At 43.2% G+C, this 18,946-nt stretch overlaps 2 protein-coding genes across 2 annotated transcripts in view; both read left to right on the top strand.

The window, feature by feature from the left end:
- The window catches only part of srrm3 (serine/arginine repetitive matrix 3), a 66,339-nt gene extending 60,276 nt beyond the window's left edge, over positions 1-6,063 (top strand). Inside the window, exons 11-14 of the mRNA XM_029519853.1 lie at positions 2,092-2,387; positions 3,108-3,359; positions 3,441-3,566; positions 5,118-6,063. Of these exons, the coding sequence (XP_029375713.1) occupies positions 2,092-2,387; positions 3,108-3,359; positions 3,441-3,566; positions 5,118-5,409 (966 nt within the window). The 3' untranslated portion in view covers positions 5,410-6,063. The remainder of the gene's footprint in view (positions 1-2,091; positions 2,388-3,107; positions 3,360-3,440; positions 3,567-5,117) is intronic.
- Positions 6,064-15,898: 9,835 nt separating this feature from the next.
- On the top strand, positions 15,899-18,946 carry hspb1 (heat shock protein, alpha-crystallin-related, 1). Its single transcript, XM_029519288.1, has 3 exons — positions 15,899-16,376; positions 17,799-17,862; positions 18,426-18,946. Exons 1-3 carry the CDS (start codon positions 15,983-15,985, stop codon positions 18,580-18,582), a joined length of 615 nt encoding a protein of 204 aa, XP_029375148.1. The 5' UTR covers positions 15,899-15,982; the 3' UTR covers positions 18,583-18,946.

Below are 18,946 nucleotides of genomic sequence, written 5' to 3'. Positions count from 1 at the left end.
TACAGCTGAATCCGATTTAGTCCAATTGGGCAGGTTACATTTTTTGAGCTGATGATGGCACTTGATGAAAAGGCAAAGGCCCATTAAAGTGTTTGCAAGTTATCTCATTGATTCTATGAACATATGCCACAAATTAGATGCTAATCTTTTCAAACATCGTTGAGGCTTTTTACTAGAAACACAAATAAATGGGACAGGAAAAGTCATTGGATTTTATTATGCAGGGGCCATGTATGTCAAGAAGGAACAAAATTTCACGGCAATCCATTGTAGAGAAGATATTTCAGTCTGGGTCAAAGTGATGGACTGACAGGGAGATGACAGCCTCCCCGCAGCCATCTGTTCTTTACAAAATAGCAGTTTCCTGAAACAGATGGGTTCTCTAGTTTTAGCATACGTCATTCCACAAGGAGTAAATGCTGCATTTGTTGGGGATTAATAGTGAACGGACGGGTTATCTGATGCCCTTGGGATTCTTTACAGAACCACAACAATATATGTGTATGCTGCCTTAAAAGAAACAACTGTGCATGTGGTATGGCACGTGGTTAGGAAGGCACATGTCACCCAGAGCAGAAGTGTGACTCACAGATGTGTTTTTGAGAATGAGGCTCTACAGCACAAATGAAGTAGCAATGTATTGTGTAGGATCAATACATTGTTGATTTTGGTCTTTCATGGGATTTATGAAGAACAAACACAAAGACAAACACAGACTATTTCCAGCTTTATTCCATAGGACAAAGGAAATTCAGAAAATTTCTTGCATCCAGGTGATTGACTCTATTCATGATACCAAATGCAGATTTTCTTTTTGAGAAGTTTCAATCGCATTCTTATTGTTTTATCAGTTCAATTCAATGTTTTTCTTTCACTCACAAAAGTCTTTTGCGAGTTTTCTCACATTAGTCATGCCCCCCCCCCCCCAAAAAAAAAAAAAAAAAAAAAAACCTTATTGCTGTAAAATGTGATTGTAATTATCCAACACCTTGTCTTATTATATAGCAACAACTCCCTGGACCTGCATTACTTGCAACTTTTGCGATAACTTTAAATGTCTCATATCAAGTTATTCCGTAAAAGTGTCAGGCACTACAATAACACCTTCCCAGTGGTAAATACGACAATGAGAGAGAAAAAAGGTAAAGACAATGCCTTTAACTCTCACCAGCCAGTTGCTCTGTGATGTTTAGTAAGGTGACTGGGCCCAGAGGATTTACTCTCTGTGTGAGGGACGCCCTGCACATTGTGGTTTTCCTCTTTGCTTTTGAATTATTTTCCATTGATTTCCATGCATTGTCTCATGAGTCACTGGCAGGGAAGGGTTTTGTGTCTTTTTCTCTTGCATTTTGTGAATCTAATGATGCACTTATGTTGCCCCACTTTTCCCTTTTCTTCATACCTTACCTACTAAAGGAGGGAATACCACTTTATTGGTAAGTGGATGTTAACCAGAAGGGAGTTAAACAAGAGTAACCATTAAAAAAACAAAGAAAATGGGTCGCTGTTCACATCTCAGCAATTGTCTTCAGGAAAAAAATTTCCAGAAAGAGAAAATTGAGTAGCAGACGATTTGTTTTGATTCGGTTGATTCAATAATTGTGATCTTTATTTTGTTCCTTCCATTTCTGTGATGTTCTGTCAAGTTGTCTTCTCTTTCTGTTCTGTTTATTTTCTTTTTAACCATTACTCCAATAACTGAAGAAGTCCTCTTTTTCTACTCTACAAGATCTGTAGCTCTGTACTCTCTGCCTCTGCTCTTAAACTTATTTGGTTCACAGTTTTTTTACTTTTTCCCTCTCTTCCTCCTCTTCCTAGTTTTTTTTGTTTGTTTTTGCGAATATGATTTCTTCAACTCATTATGGTTTTGCATGCCAAGTATTGCATGCGCTGCACCATAGAGGACTATCTATAAGCCATATGGAGAAAACCTAGACCTTTTTCTTTTAGATGTTTACCTTCTTTTGGCAAGTACACCGTAGCACTCAATCACCCACCGGAAGACACTCTAATGCTCTTTATATCCTTTTTCTTTTTTTGTTTTTGTTTTTCTTTTTTTTTCCCCCTTTGTTGGTCATCATTTCTCTACAGAAGCTCCATCTGCTGACTGCTGGCTCTGCGAGCATCCAGCCCAATCTGCTGAGAGAGCACAAGCTCCACAGCGCCCCCAGCAGGAGTCAAACGGGCCCGAAGTGTGCGGCCGGAGATGCTGGGAGCGCGGACGGCAGGAACACCGCTGTAGGCAGCTCCTTTGCCCCGACGGCCGGGAGGAGAGGCAGCCACAGAGGCCAGAAGAAGAGTTCCCACTCCCCGGCTCACAGCAGCGACTCAGCCCACTCCCAGCACAACCACAGCCACAAAGGAAGGAGCTCACGGCACCAGAAGAAGTGAGCCGCGCATTCTACAGGCTCATCCTCAAGTATTTCAGATGGATGGATGGACGGACAGACAGAGAGGCAGACAGACAGAGAGACAGACAGAGAGGCAGACAGACAGATAGACAGACAGATAGACAGATAGACAGAGAGGCAGACAGACAGATAGACAGACAGAGAGACAGACAGAGAGGCAGACAGACAGAGAGACAGACAGAGAGGCAGACAGACAGATAGACAGACAGATAGACAGATAGACAGAGAGACAGATAGACAGACAGACAGATAGACAGACAGACAGAGAGGCAGACAGACAGAGAGACAGACAGAGAGGCAGACAGACAGATAGACAGACAGATAGACAGATAGACAGAGAGACAGATAGATAGACAGACAGACAGAGAGAGAGACAAACGGACAGACAGATAGACAGACAGACAGATTATTAATGAAGTGTAAGACATCCAGCTTCTTAATCGAGAAATACACAACCTACTTAGCACTCGCATATCACAACAGACACACAGTCCACATGTCAACCACGTAACAAACGTATAACAGATACACAACCCACTTATCACTCACACAAAAATGTAACCGCAATAATAGACTATATTAGGAATAGAATAAGAATTTAGGTTGGAAGGGAGGTGCAAGGGGCTAATGTAGGCCGTGAAGAGACTTCACACTGACATTTTTTTTTTTACTTGTGTACATTTCCAACGACCCCAGAGCAAAAGGAGGCCACTCTTCCAAACGTCACCACCGCTCCAGCCGGGCTCAGGCCCACCACCGGAGCCCGTCAGCGTCCCCCGGCCGACACGCACACACGTCCGGCAGGAAGAAAGCGGAGTCCCGGAGCAAAGCCAACCTCCGCCAGCGCAGCAGCTCGTGGAGCAGCGGCCGCTCATCGTCGCAGTCCCCATCCAGAGACAGAGGCCCCAGCAAGACCAAGTCCCCGCACAGCAGGCAGAACAACTCCAGGTGAGGCACCGCTCCTGTCCGTCGCCTCTTTGGGTTTTCCTTTGTTTCTGTGTGCTGATGTCCTGACTGCTGTCTGTGCAGAGAGAGGGACAGCCCCAACCGCTCAGACACCGACAGCCGGGCGCGCCGCCGCTCACGCAGCTACTCGCCCATCCGCAAGCGGAGAAGAGACTCTCCCAGCTTCATGGAGGCTCGAAGGATCACCAGGTAACGCAGCTGTCCACAGACTCCCACGTGGACATATTCATATTCACGGCTCCACTGATGTGTGGGAACAGGCTCCAGTGGGATGCTTTGTCTGTTCAGTTTTATTTTCTCTTTTATTTTCTCTTTATATTCTCTTTATCCGTCTGGAGTTATCAGCACTTAAGCACAATGCACCCCTTTAGTTCAGTCAGTTTGAACATGACGGGACAGCATCGTTCTCAGGTTACTGAATAAACTGTTCTCACAGCAGTGACAAGCAAGAAATCAAAAGAGAGAGGAGTAATGGATGGACGAACTAACTAAACATGCAAAAGGTTGCCGTATTTAAGTGTATAGATAGTGTATAAACTGTAGTTTATTTAGATATCATATAATATAACATTTTTACTTGTGCACCACTTTTTGCAGCATAAAGCGAGCAAACTGATCCACTACAAATGATACAAATAGGAAAAGATTAAAGCAATAAAAGCCACAATATACTGTACATGAAAGTAATAAATATGATTATGTCCATTTTTATGTTTTATAATGATTTCCAAGCTCCTCCACAGTGAGAAAATGTTGATGGTTTCCTCCTCTGCTGATGAAAAAATTATTATTGATCACCTTTACTTTCTCATTCAAGTGTGCATAGACTTGGGTGAAATTGTGTGCCTTGTCATCTTTTACTCCACCTCTGAAGGTCCTGATGCCAAGACAACGAGATGCTGCTGAGCTGAGCTGCTGCAGGCTAGTTACCCTGGTAACCGTTGCCGTGCAGCAGGACCCCTCTAGTCTGACCCCTGAAGCTTGGCTGAACAGAAAACCGTCAGCGCTCCTTTGAGTAAACCTGGCCTCCTCTCATTCATTTTTTTCTGTCTTTTCCTTGCCACATCATCTCATCCCAGAGATGTACACAGAGAACCACAAAGCAACTCTAATGCTGCACCGTGCTGCAGTCAACTAATGATGTAACAGATTTAAACACTATCAAGGTTTATTTAAGAGGATACTTCCTCCTGAAAATGCTGTGGATTTCTATGGGTGATACAGAAGACAGAAGCTAAGACAGTTATCTTCAGCGCAGCAGAAATGAAAGGTGGAGCACAACTTGTAGAAGTGGGGATGCCTTGATAGCGTTTATCTCTGCCTGCACTGTTGAATGTTGATTTTTCCTGGTCTCAGCCTCTGCTGAGAAGACGAGGTTGTTTTGGGAGCTAACAGCTAATTACCTTACAGGAAGCAACTGCTATTAACAGAGCAATCTAAGCTTAAGCTTAAACTAACAACATGCATTTCTCCTCTTTGTGCGTACAGTTATATTCTGACTGGATGCCATGGTGTGTGTGTGTGTGTGTGTGTGTGTGTGTGTGTGTGTGTTGCAGCTTATTTTTAACCCATCTAGCTGCTCTCTTTCAGATCCTGTACTGACTTTAAGTCTAGAACTTCTGAACCACTGATTTTCATTTAACATGTTAAAGCTGACCACTGACACTAATCAGTCTAACTTGTCTTTTTTGCCTGATATACCAGTTGATACTCGATCCACCCTCTCTCTGCTATCCCCAGCGCTCGGAAGAGGCCTATCCCATATTACCGGCCCAGTCCTTCCTCATCCAGTTATGACAGCAGCCCGCCACGATCCAGCCGCAGCCGTAGCCGCAGCTACAGCAGCTACAGCCGCAGCAGGAGTCACAGCAGGAGTCACAGTAGAAGCCACAGCAGGACCAGGAGCAGGAGCCGGAGCCGGAGCTGGAGTCGGAGCCGCAGCCAGAGCCGGAGCTGGAGCCGCAGCAGGAGCCACTCCCGCAGTCATCACAGTTACTACAGCCGCAGCAGCTACGACAGCCCCGGCTTCTGAGCGACCAGGGAAGGCAAAAAGAAGCAAATGAGAAGTCCTTTTTAAAAGACTCAGTTCAGTTCAGTAATTCTGTATCTTTAACAAGCTCTTTACAGTGACCGCATTGCTGCACAGGGCTCCAATTCCTCACCCCACAACTTTTAACCCTGTCTATCACAGAGCCTGGATCAAAGAGGAGAAATGTATTCTAATAGAGCAAATTATTATGAAATTGGCTGCCACTGTTCATGTTTTCATATATCCAAGGTATTCAAGGAAATTGGTCACCACAAAATTCATTTGGTAGAGCCCAAAGAACAAATCTTGCTGTATCTTAGTACTTTCTTTCTCTTCTTCCACAAAACAACCAAAAATTAATTCATTAGAAATTATATGCTGTATAAATATAATAAATATGTTTATATATAGAAAGAGAACGAGAGAGAGAGAGGGATATCCTAAATATAGAAGCTACGTGGAAGACAAAATGAGGACACGTCAATGGCTTGCTGTACATTTCACTTTTTTTTCCCTTATTATATACTCATCTCGCAAAAGACTTCCATTTCACTGAAGCACAGAGATCAACAGAGGTGAGAACAAAAGAAATGTCAATGGATGAAATAGGAAGCAAAAAAAAAGGAATACGATTAAAAAAACAGGAACTTTTTTTACGATGAAAATTGTATAAGTTTGTCTATATAGACGTAAACTCTTTTAAGTTCTGGCTTTGTAAACTATGCACTGTAAATTCCATATAGTTTGAAGAGGTTTGTTTAGCACGATGTATCAGGAGAGACTTGCTGCCCTTTGTCAAAATGAGAAGACGTAGAGGATGAGAGGTGCGTCTGCACTTCTGAGCTCTGGCCTATAAAGTATGTCAGACTCCTTCATACAGAGGTGAATGACATGGTTAGAAATGTATTATGATGTACTTTTACTCTTTTCCCCGTTTAAATGATTGTGTTAATCCTGTTGGAGTGTGTGCGTGCGTGCATGTGTGTATGTGTACCTCCTCTGCAATGACAAGTGAGGTAAATGTTTATGTGTATCTAAGGCTGCTGTATGGTACTGTACAGGAAAACTGTCTGCAAAAAGCCTACATGCATTCATTTGTGTTGACCGCAATTATTTATGGATCGACTGTATTTATTGATTAATTTATTGGTTTATTTATTATTTTATTTAATCATCATCATTTGCTGTAAAGCAGTTGGATCATGCTTTGAAGATGAGATTGCTGCAGATTTATTCCCACGTTAAACACACAGTCAGTTTCTTGTTGTGGCAAAGGTTTGTGTCACTATCAGATGGGTGAGCAGTGTGTATAAGATGTTCTGATTTTAGCCAGTGGAACTGAGTCTTCACCCCCAGTTACTCCCTCAACTGCCATTATTCTATCCCCCTGCTTATAGTCAGGGTGTATTTTAATGCAAGCCACTGTGGCTCTGCCTGTACCGAGAAGTGAAGGTCCAGCCTGAAGCAGAAGTGAGACATCATCATTTGTGGGGAGGACAGTCTGGATGTTTCCACGCATCACATATTCCAACCCCTTGAATCATGGGGCCATGTGATATTTCTTAAGGTGGTTGGCCTCAGGCTTCAGACAGAGGGTATATGTAACCTTAGCATAGCAGAGACAGCAGCAGTTTGGTGACTCCTCGTCTGCATCAGCTTCTGTAGTGCAGTGAACAAACTGGCGAAACAATCAGGGATCACCCTAAGTCTTCCTTACCATTCGTCCAGTCTCATGTCACTCTAAGTGTTGCTATTAACCCAACTATGATACTCTGCAAACTGTTAATTTATTCAAAGTATAGCATTGCCCCTTTTGTTCTACAAGTCATTCTTTGTAATGTACAAGTTATTATACCTGACAATAAACTGAAACAAATGGAGACATGGTGATAGCTGTGTTTTTTGAGTTGTCCGTCTTAGCGGTCATTCCAGAGCTGTACACATATCTGCCTACAGATGGCAGACAGGAGAATCTGTCTGGATCTGAAAATGAAAATTAAAACCTCAATACCTCAATAGATACCAACGCTATTATTCTCCAAGAATAAAATAAATAAATAAATGATAATGGAGAGCAACTAAAAAATTAAGAGACAAAAAACAAGCCTTGAAAACCAAACCGGCAACAAAGAGATTCTCTAGTTGATGAAAGCAGTTATTCGTGTTTTGTTTTGTTTTTTCTGTTTCTGTGTGAAGGATTCATTTAAAGGCAGCAGCCTTTTCAACAGCCATAAAAAATGATCCAAATTTGACATTTACTCGGTGAGCAGGTTCCTAGATGACGATCGGTTAGTGCAAACATGAGGAACACACCATTCCTCTTAGTGAAAAAATAAACCATCCGGGCAAGTGTGATCTCTATTATTCAACTTGCCAAGTCACTGAGTTAATTTCATTCAATCATGCAGCTTCACAAACGAGAGAAAGAGTTTTGCCGGTTAAAATGAGACTTATTTCAATCCGAGCGTTTTCTGAATTTAATTGTATAGTGTTTTTGTGAAGAATTTGATGAGATAATGCTTAATAACGTATAATCACTAAAACGTTGAGCAGTAATGGTTTCCCATGTTGATCCTGATTAAATAAACAGACAGTCACAGTCACAGCTGGATGGAGCTAGCACGCGCTTAGCATGCGAACAGCTAGCAGATAGCATGCTAACTTCAGCGGAAGAAGAGAGGCGATGAGAAAAGAAGCAAAACAAAGAAATTGATTCCCACAACTGGAGACAGCCTTCATAGTAAGTGAATGAATAAAGGTTAGAGCTGAAATGTCAACGTTTCTCCGAGACCAAAGGTCACGGAAGGTGATGCTAACCTTGGCCATGTAGCAGTGGCTAAACCTTGAGTTGCTCATTGAAAGGTCTGACTTCTTTCCGTCAGCATCATGATGCGATGTGATATATGACATTAAAACTTTTTTTTTCACAGTACGACATCACACCCCCTTCACCAGGATATTGGGAAGGGATAGGGTGGAAAACTGAAACTCTCTGAACTCAATGATGACTCCTTTCTGAAAAAGAAACAATCATCTTCATGTATTCACTCACATGTTACAGTTTGTCTGTGTCAGAGTTAAATGTCCTGCAGCAGATGGACAAAGTGACAGATATATATGCCTGATTTCCTTCGGGATTAATAAAGTATCTATCTATCTGTGTGTGTGTGTGTGCAGAGTAGAATGGATTGAGAAAGTGTGTGTTTGTGATGTCATAATGACAGCAGATTCTTGGTGGAAGTCTCATCTTCAGCTGAGTTTTAGTCGCACACGGTACAGTTAAGGCACAACAAACTTTCTTCAGTGAGAGGACATTATTCAAAAGCCTTTAGTTAACTTCAGCTTTCAGCGAGAGAAAAAAAAAGACAATTTCTCCAGCAAGCAACATGTAAGTGTTTATTTTATGAGCAGTTCATCACGTTTTAATGATTTTGTCAGTAGGAATCTCAATTTAACGAAAACCTGTTGTTTGTATTCATCAACTTCTTGTTTCCATCATTGAGCTCTACGATTTATTTTCATTCACTTTTCAACAGACTAAAAATGTAAAACATCGCACTTTGTTTTAGATAATAAAACTCTGACGTTCCCACTCGCAGAGATTTCACCTCAGATTCTACCTGAACACAATCAATGATTCCTTCATGTTTATTTTCTCTTCGCCCTCTCTTCCGGCTGAGGGACAACATGAATTCAGCATCAGAGGAGCAGGACAGGAACCTGCTACAGGCCACTCCTGCCCTGCAGTTCATCCAGCTCCAGCTGCTTGACGTGACCAGAGCTTGTGACACCATGGTCCGGTGCTGTCTGGTCAGCCTTTATTACTTTTTGGAGCTGGAAAAAAAAAAAAAACCGGAGAAGCTTCTCCACGAGGTAAATGCTCACTTGCTGGACTGACTGGACACTCACCATCACTTAGTTGTGCTGTTTGATTCTTTGTTAAAAGCTCTGATCGATCAGAATGTTCTGAGTGAGTCGATTGAGCATTTCAATCTCACTTACAGTTCACTATGATGATGTGACTGAATGAGTCTGCCTGTGAGTTGTTAACTTTTGCTGTTTGTGTCTCATTCAGACTCGCTCAACCTGGAGAGCTCCTCTCAAGAAACCAAGGATCAAGGACTTTGACACACTGAAACCTGTAAGCAGTGGCACCTTTGGGTGAGTAAGACAGATGTCGTTCTTGTGCCCACTCTGACTCTTTGGATAGAGCTAGAGTTAACCCTCTGGGGTCTAGCATATAAATAAAATAAAATAATCAGGTGTCATAATAAGATGCTTCACAAATTATTGGTACTACCTCACCTCACTAACTTGCCAAATGCTGCATGTTGCCATATAATTTTTTGATTAGTTGACGTGATGCATTTTTCTACCATTATAAAAGAGGGTGTCATGTTTCTTTTTGCTTGTGAATGCTCTGGTTGGAGTAGCCCTATTGTTATTGCTGCTTGCTTCATCAATCGGCCACCAAACACGTCAACAATGTTCAGGAAGCATAAAGAGGCATAAATTATTTATCATAAGTTGAGGTTTACTTGGCCTATTAACACAATTTAAAAAACGGTATATACTTTTGAAGGCCCTGGTACAGACACATGTTCAGACTCATCAAGGTTGCGTCTTCCTGCTAGATAATCTTAAATTTCTCGCCAGCGTTTCCACCCTAAAGGGTTATGGTCAGGTTAGAGTTAACCTTAACCCGGTCTTTGGACAGAGTAAATAAAAGGATGGAGAATTTGGTTGTCCTCACATTGAGATTTTGTCTGGTAAGTATGTTTTTGTATCAGGAATGATGTTCAGTCAAAGAGGCTGCTCATGTTTCCAATGTTTTGTGCAGGACTGTAGAACTTGTACACCACAAGGAGACTGAACAAGCTTTCACCACGAAGCTCATAAAACGGGAGAGCCTGCCCAAGAAAGCTGAAGTATGGCAGGTGTTGGTGAAGAGAGACATCCTCACATTCAAAGACAACCCCTTTATTATGTCCATGTTTTGCACCTTTGAGACACAGGGATCTGTGTATGATCATGGAATACATCGGAGGTATGAAGGCTGCTTCCTGTCATGCTTGTTTCATTAGGCCAGGAATTATTTCACATTAGTGGTGTGAAATACTGTATTAAAATCGCTCTACACTCCATTCATTGAAATGTACACCCAGTGTAGACACACGAAAAAGATCCAGACATAACACCTGACTCAGTCCTCATCTGTCCCTCTGACCCCGTAGGAGGTGATTGTGACCAGCATGCAGCAGCACTTCCACTGTTTTCCTGTGGCGATGGCACGCAGAAACCATCTGTGCTGTAGAGTGCACCCACAGCTACGGCATTTTACACAGAGACCTCAAACCCAGCAAGCAAGTATTCAACCGGTCCCACAAAGACAATGCTTACTTATTAGAATGTTAATGTTGCTACATTCTTGTGTTTCTGTTCTTTATGTTACATTTTCATTCACTCATTCATCTTCAACTGCTTATCAGTTTCCGTGTTGCTGGAGCCAATCTCAGCTCACTCTGGGCAAGGGTGGGGTACACCCTGGACAGGTCGCCAGTCCATCACAGGGCCAACACACAGAGAGCAACAACCACCTACAGGCAATTTAGAATCACCAATTAACCCAAACATGGTGTCTTTGGACGGTGGGAGAAAACCACAGTACCCGGAGGAAACCCACACAGACACGGGGAGACGGTCAAAAAAGAGGCAGGAGGCAGAACACAAGGAGGGCAAACAACACTGGAAAGCTCTCAGTGAGCCTGACAAGTTACCGGGTGGTGAACTGTAAAGATCTGGCGGCGAGTGGGGGAAGAGCCGGTGTATTTGAGCAGGAGTGATGAGTTGATGAGTAACAGGTGTGTGCCTCTGCAGCAGCCTGCGTCTGCGTCCGCACCTAGAATGAGAGGGAGAGACAGCAGGGAGGGGAGGAGACAACCCTGGGAACAGAGAGAGAGTGAGGATGTAACTATTTCATCCACACTGGCAGATTTAGCTCTTCAATTCTCTTTCAGATGAGGTATTAAATCCAGTGGCAGATTTTGTCTGTTGGTGTAGAATTTAGGTTGTGCTAAATCTCAGCTTCAGGATACAGTTTGATGCTTAATCTAACATGTGGCCTTTGTCTGCTTCCTTCTTTTGTAATTTATTGATCAGCTCCACAGGCCACATCAAGGTGGCCATTTTGGCCTGCCTAAGATGGGCCCAATTAACACGGGAGCAAAAGTGGACAAAGGCGATCTGCAGAATGTTGTTCAAGAGTTTACTGACAAACAAGTTAGTCTTTCCATTCATTTGAACCTGTGCTTCGCCAGTGTTAGTCTGTATATCTCGAAGAGCTTGTTAACATTCCCTGATACCTCTTCTTGTCCATTTCCTCCTACTGATATCAGGAACTCCTTATCACATCACCCCTGAAGTCTACTTAAAGATCGGCTATGGGAAGCCCATGGACTGGTGGGCCCTGGGTATCATTATGGGTCATCATTGGTTCCTTGTGGGCTTAACCCCCTTCAATGCATCCACAGGAGAGTGGTTTTCAAAGCAGGTGGTCAATAGTAAGTATGTCTAATTCAGTTCATTATCATTCATTATCTATTCATTTCTCAATCTGGCAGCACAGAATGAATCTTTCTGTATTTTAAAGACTAGTTAAAAACTGTTTCCCTTTGTGACTCAACCTGTCCGTAAAACTCTTGACTTGATCTGTTGACTGATCTCAGCTTCTTTTCCAGGTCAAGTTATCTGGGCACAGGCAGAAGATGCTTTACCAGCTGATGCCCAGGATCTAATCACACTGCTCCTATACAAGAACAAGTTTGGAGCATCTGGGTACAAGTAAGTCACAGCTTTACAAATGATGGACACAATGAGGAATGCCTAATAGTAATACGGTAACTATGTCCTGATGAGCACTCCAGATGCCTTTGACTGAGAGTTCACAATTAATGAGTGCTTTTGAATTATTATACTAGGCAGTCCAGGTGTGGAGAAACTGGATCAGATGCAATCCTTAGGCCAGGCCCATTCGATGAAGTTCTTCTGTGGTTTTTAGTCAGGCTACAACTAATGCTGTGTGATATGGACAAAACTTTATATCCCGATAATGATATAGTATATTTTCTTAAAATTATATATATATATATCAGTTTTTGTCGCGTCTTATCTCCTTCTCTGTACTGTTCTTCATGCTCGTATTTAATTGATCGACAAGATTAGACGTGTTCAAGTTGCTATGAACAACTTTTTTGCAGCTTACTTTTGCCGGGTTGGTGTCTGACTTTTTAAATCCAAACCAAAGCCAAACAATGGAGATATCTTACAGTAAACATTTGTGTGTCGCAGTATGATGTATGTCGTAACACTGCACAGCACTACGGCTACAACCATCAGTAACATGATGTCAAACTTTCATGTGTTTTCTTCCCAACCTGCAGATTTACGGCAGCTCAGCCTCACTGGTCCCATACTCCCTGCTCAAACAGAAACATCTGTTCAAGAAGGCCCTGGACTGGAGGGTGGTGAAAGATCAGGGGAAGATGATGCAGAGGTTGATGAGCGATATGAGGAGGACTCAGAGGACCCCCAGGAGCCAGAAAACCCTGACTCTCAGGACTCAGAGGACGAAAAGTATTCTGAGGACTTTGAAGACTCAATGCACCAAGAAAGTCCCGAGGACTCTGATATCCTCAATGCTCAGAAAGACATCAGACCCCAAACCAAAGCTCCACAACTACATTTTTTCATGATGTTCTTCCCAGCGTTTCCTGTTTCAAACAGCCCACCTCCCCCTTCTTCAGTCCTTCCGCCAGCACTACCAACAACCACCCCCAATCCAAACACACATCTACACACACACAGGCACGGACACAGACACCTCCTAACCAGCCAAGGTTGTCCACAATGGTCCAGTTCTGTTGCTTCTTTCTGTAAAATGCCATCAAATGTGTGTGTTATGGTGTTACAATTTTGGGAAAACAAAGTATATTAATTTCCATTTGTTTTCTATCATTCCACATTGTTCTGTTAATTTAGTATAACATTACATGATATATGTAAACAATATAGAAGATAATACTATCCCATTCAGTGTGAGTCTATGCTCTTGGTTAATTGGTTGGTTTTTGTTATAATAGTACAACAGAACAAAATGAAGCACAAAAAGATAAAAATGTTATTATTATTTAACTACTTGGCAGCTCCATCAAACTGTTTATCTACTTGACTGACTGCAGGTCTTATCACCTGCTCACCACCTCCAACCGAAGGTGTCTTGAGCTCTATACAATTCTTTCCCAATTCTGGCTCTTGACCATTCAGCAATCTGAGGTAGGCTAATTAGCTGACTTTCCTTCAGTGAGGTCTTTTCCTCAGCTGTGAACTGCAGAGCTTGTGGGTTAGAGTAATATCTGTAAGGATATGTAAAAAGAAAAAACTACCTAATACCATGCTCCAAATCTTAAATCAATACATACACTTAACACAAAAGCTGTGTTAACATGCTGTCACTTATATACATCCATAAGTGGAGCCTTTGGTTTTTAAACTGATGATAAGCTGTCCTGCTCATTGCTGTTAAAGGAAATTATTAAGAGGAAAGCTCAACATAGAAAATACAATTTACACAGAGGCACAGATACCTGTGTGGAAGCTAGGGCCTGAAGTTGAAAGAGATGAGTTCATGTGGAGCTTTTATTTGTAAAGGAAGTGAGGCCTGACATTAAAGGACCTGACTCCTTCACCGACACCTCACCCCCATGCTGCTTAGCTGTCCTATGTTGCTTTCTTCCCCGATCCTCTTTGTGGAGCAGCTGAGGCCTGAGACAGAGGAAGCAGACTGTTCCAACCTCTGAGAAATGGAGAAGAGACCTCCATCAGGACTTTCTTCGTCATCAGCAGGCTGGTGATGAAGTCTGGTCATGCTTTGATAACCTCCTGAGCTATCAAATTCAGCTTTCCAATAGCGGAAAGCTGAATTTGATGATTCGCAGATGTGTGACGGTCATGATAGAACTGAGTTGTCGAACCACCTACTTTGGATATTGTCATTGTAACATATTCTGACAGTACTCAGCAGGCAGGTGGTTCTTCTCAGCAGCTCCCACTGAGTTTACTTTCTCACATCCTACTAACACCAGATTTAAAACTACTCAGTGTGAGTGTCTCAGAGATCCTTGAAGCCTCAGCACTGATAACATTTGGCAGCTTGTTCCACCATGAGGGAACCGCACACAAGATCAGTCTGGGCTGTTGCTACCACATGTGCTGGGACAGCAATGCTAGAAAACAATGCTTGAAGGAAAGCTTGAGGCTGAGAGGAGGACATGAACAAATAACGAGGATATGCTGAATTCCTGTATGGATATCTGAAATTAAAATTAAGAACAACAATAATTGCATTGTACACATATGAAAGGGGAGTTTTAAGAACTGGGTATTAAAAAAAATAAATAAAAAAATGTAATAATAATAATATTAACAATAAATAGAATTATGAATAAATCTGAAACTCAAAGCCCAACACACAAGAATGGGAAAAAATATGAAATTTGTACCAGGAAGAATGTCACTGATATCTTAAGTGTTCATTTGGACTGAAGATTTGAATTATAGATATCTGCAATACCTATCTGGCCTAGCTATTTCATATTACAATGTCTTCAGTTGCTAAAATAAAATACAATATTCACTACTAAGAATTTAACTGTGGACAACTTTAATCACCATTTTGACTGAAAGACACATCACTATGAATAAAGGCTAATTATAGATAGAAGTGTGTTTTAAAGTTCCAAGAGCTTTCCATAGATGCCTTTTACAAATACTTCAGAGAGTGAAATGGATAAAAGCGTGGAAACCACACCTTACCAATCCCAGGTAGTGACATCAATGACGTGAGAGGCACTGAAAAAAACAATGGCTCTGATCAGATAGCGTCCAGTTGCTGCATGATGTGATTTCCTTGATCCTTGAAGATCTCCTTGCCTAACCTTAACCCTGTACTGCAGCCCTCAGATTATAGGGTATTATGGGTTTTAAAACATTAATGTTTTAGTGTTTATTGGTATCCATGTCACAAACTTGTAACTAGCTATGTATGTAATATTAGGCTGTTAATAGCCTGATACTGTGTATAACGTCATAGTCTATACAGAGCTGTGTTGGAAATATCGGGTTTGTTTGCTTTAAGCCTGAGATTGAATGAGCTTAGCAGGCCCAGCTGACTTCCTGCAGCCTTTCAGGGGGCCGGGGAGGCGGGGGTGGGGGGTTTACACACACCGTGACAGAGGCAGGTCTACAGTGCACTGGACAGCTGGTTGTAGAGAGGGCCTTCATGCTGGATTCCATTTGACTGCTACAACTGCCAAAAATAAATATTCTGGTACGTTCCTTAAGCATGTCGGGGGTGTGAACAGAGGAGGGGCCTTGAGTCAGAGGGGAGGACTCTGTTGACAAGGGTTGTATCATTGAGTATAAAATCTCTCAACTGTGAGGCAGACAGCATTTTGGGATAACTTTTTCACCTGCAGCCAGCACAACAACCCCCCTCCTCTACCACCGACCCACAGCAGTCATGGCTGAGAGGCACATTCCTTTCACTCTGAACCGCACCCCAAGCTGGGACCCATTCCGTGACTGGCACCAGAGCAGCCGCATCTTCGACCAGGTCTTCGGCATGCCGACCCTGCCTGAGGACGTCCCTACATTCCCCAGCACCTACTGGCCAGGGTACCTGCGGCCCTCCTTCCTGGCCCCGGACATGGGCACCATGATGCCTCACAACCCCGTGATGTACCCTGGGGCCATGATGGCACATCAGGCCCGCGCTGCCCTGTCCCGCCAGATGAGCAGTGGCATATCAGAGATCAAGCAGACCCAAGACAACTGGAAAGTGTCCCTGGATGTCAACCACTTCTCCCCTGAGGAGCTGGTGGTGAAAACCAAGGACGGCGTGGTGGAAATCTCTGGTGAGCTTCATTTCTCTGTCACTGGTTTGTGTTGTACCGTCACCTGCTGATTTAAGGGGGCACAGTACTGGCATCGATTCATAGATTAAAACCTGGTTGCAGTGTAATGACCCTGTGTGCGGGACAGTTGCACTGGTAGATACACAACAAAATGTCTGGCTTGACGCGCTGTGCTGGGCTGTCAGGGAGCTGCTGCACTACAGAACATCATACAAGGAAAGGGAAAGTATGTTAAATACAGAATGGATGAATCGCTGCAGAGTTACATAATACCTTGACACACCCCCACTGAGCTCCAGTACACTGGAGGGTGGGAGGTTTTTGGAAGAGCGCCTGCTAGATGGAAAACAACACACAATTCAATGTGTGGGAGATGACTTTCAGAGTAGCTCAACTTTGCTTTCCTGCCCATGCTCATGATGTACCAAAGCACAGTGGGCAAACGAGAGCTCAGCTCCCCGAAGCCTTGAGCTCCCCTTCCTCTGGCGGTCCTGGCCTGTCTGTCGGCCACGCCATCAAAAAAATCGCGCTCCTCTGTCGGGGATTTAGCTATGACTCACACAGCGTGTCTGCTACTTTAAAAGGACAGCTGGATCTTGCCCAGTGTCCAGATCCTGGCTATGTCCCATCTCTTACTGGTGAGGGACACTCACTCACACTCTCAGTGTTGCCTTGTTGAAAGGAGGACAGCTCTCAGAGAAAAACATCCTTTATCAGCCCGTTGTCATAACAAACATATTACTGTTGAGCCCAAATCACTGCCAGCTATCTGAGAGCCCGAGAGACTGGCGGGGCATGATTAAGACCGGTGAGGAATGGTATGGCCACAAGGGGGAGAGGGAGGGGGGCCGTGCGAGATAAAAATACTGCCACAAAGGGCTCCACAAAGCCTCTCCCCGCTGTCTTCTGTCGTTACACCAAGCCACAGCAGCCCCTTGCTTCATGCTTCTTGCTATTTGGACTGTTTCTTGGCACTGGAATACAGCAGCGTTTCATGATATACTTGAATTGAGCCATAAGTAATGATTTTATTTGCTCCTGTGCTTTTACTGCTCAAAAAAAAAAAAAGTCCAACCGATCTAAATGTGCAGAGTCTACTTGAGTCCAACAGCTAAAAACTGCAATGAAGCTTTATGAATCATGGTGGCATAATGGGAGTCAGCAGCGATTTTGCACACCTAAAATTATGGATGATAAAGTTGACATGTGTTGGCCTGAAACAGATCCAAGCTCCTCCAAACCATGTAGCCTTTTCCTTTGGAGCACCTGACTTTTTCTTTTCTTTTCATCCAATAGGTATTATATACAAAATGTTTTTTTGCAGATTGGGTGCATCATAATACAACAGTTTATGTAAAAGTGAGAGCCAATATTCAGATTAGCGGCACATTTAGGTAAGATCATGTTTGTCTGTGTCCTTAGGTAAGCATGAAGAGAGGAAGGATGAGCACGGTTTTGTGTCCAGGAGCTTCACAAGGAAATACACGTAAGTGGCTCTGTATTTCAAACTTCATTAATTATTAATGCATGGGCTTGTAGATTGTAGCTGAAGCCAAAAAATTTTTTATTCCTGATTATATTAATAAACTAGTCAACAAGTCACTCCTAAACAGACTTTTTATTTAAAATGGGTTTTCTGTGGCTGTTTGGAAGGGGCTTTTCTCGGGCCAGGTTCAGATTCCTGTTCCTATTATCACAGCTTTGCTGCCATTATTGCTGTTGGTATTGGGTTGGTCTGGCCTGCAGAGGGCTGGCTGCTGCTGATAGTTGAATTTCATGCTCTGAAAAACATCAGCAGTATCAGCCACCACCTCCTTTATCCCACTTCTGTCGGATTGTTCAGCTTCACGGGGCTCTGCTGCCATCCAGGGGCCACAGCACACAATGAGTGAAGATAAGGTTAACCGGTCTTGGATCTGATTTCCCCTCATCAAGAGTGTTTTAATTGTGGCTGTGATGCGTTTTCACAAAGTCAGGAGGTGTTTATGAAGTGGTCTCTGACACGTATAACCTGGTCTGTGACCTTGTGTTGCATTGCTCTCCCTGCAGCCTCCCTTCGACAGCTAACATTGAGAAGGTGACCTCCTCCCTGTCCCCTGAGGGGGTCCTCACCATCGAGGCACCTTTGATAAGACCAGCCATCGAGTCCTCAGAGACCACAATACCTGTCAACGTTGGCAGCAAAGGTGACGTGGTGAAGAAGTAGGAAGAAAAAGCAGCACAGAGTCTCCCTGCCACCACGCATGCAGATACACACACAAATGATCGCTTTATTTCTGCAAAGTGCTTGTGAGGTGAGGAAGCAGCTTATCCTTTTCAGTAAGAACAGGCTTTTTCACACAGCAGAGACGGAAGAACAAGGGATTGCCCTCGCTCTTCTGCCTCTCCTCTGTCTCAGATAATGAGCCAACCTCAGCTGAGAGTGTTGTGTAAACACATCTGCACCAGTTCCATATGCCTCCTCTCTCTGCTGTAATTCACCATATCACAATCATGCTCCCCGTCTCTCCCACAACTGGAAATAGACTGATCGCATCTATATTTACAGAGAATAAAGGACAAACAACCTA

The sequence above is a fragment of the Echeneis naucrates genome, chromosome 14 (genome assembly GCF_900963305.1).
Source record: "Echeneis naucrates chromosome 14, fEcheNa1.1, whole genome shotgun sequence".
Lineage (NCBI taxonomy): Eukaryota > Metazoa > Chordata > Actinopteri > Carangiformes > Echeneidae > Echeneis > Echeneis naucrates.
The sequence above is the reverse complement of the archived record's forward strand: the minus strand, read 5'-3'. Positions and strand labels throughout refer to the sequence as shown.

Coding starts and splice junctions, on each gene's coding strand:
- hspb1 (XM_029519288.1), top strand. CDS start 15,983: ATGGCTGAGAGGCACATTCCTTTCACTCTGAACCGCACCCCAAGCTGG. Junction 16,377..17,798: donor CGGCGTGGTGGAAATCTCTG/GTGAGCTTCATT, acceptor CTGTGTCCTTAG/GTAAGCATGAAGAGAGGAAG. Junction 17,863..18,425: donor AGCTTCACAAGGAAATACAC/GTAAGTGGCTCT, acceptor CTCTCCCTGCAG/CCTCCCTTCGACAGCTAACA.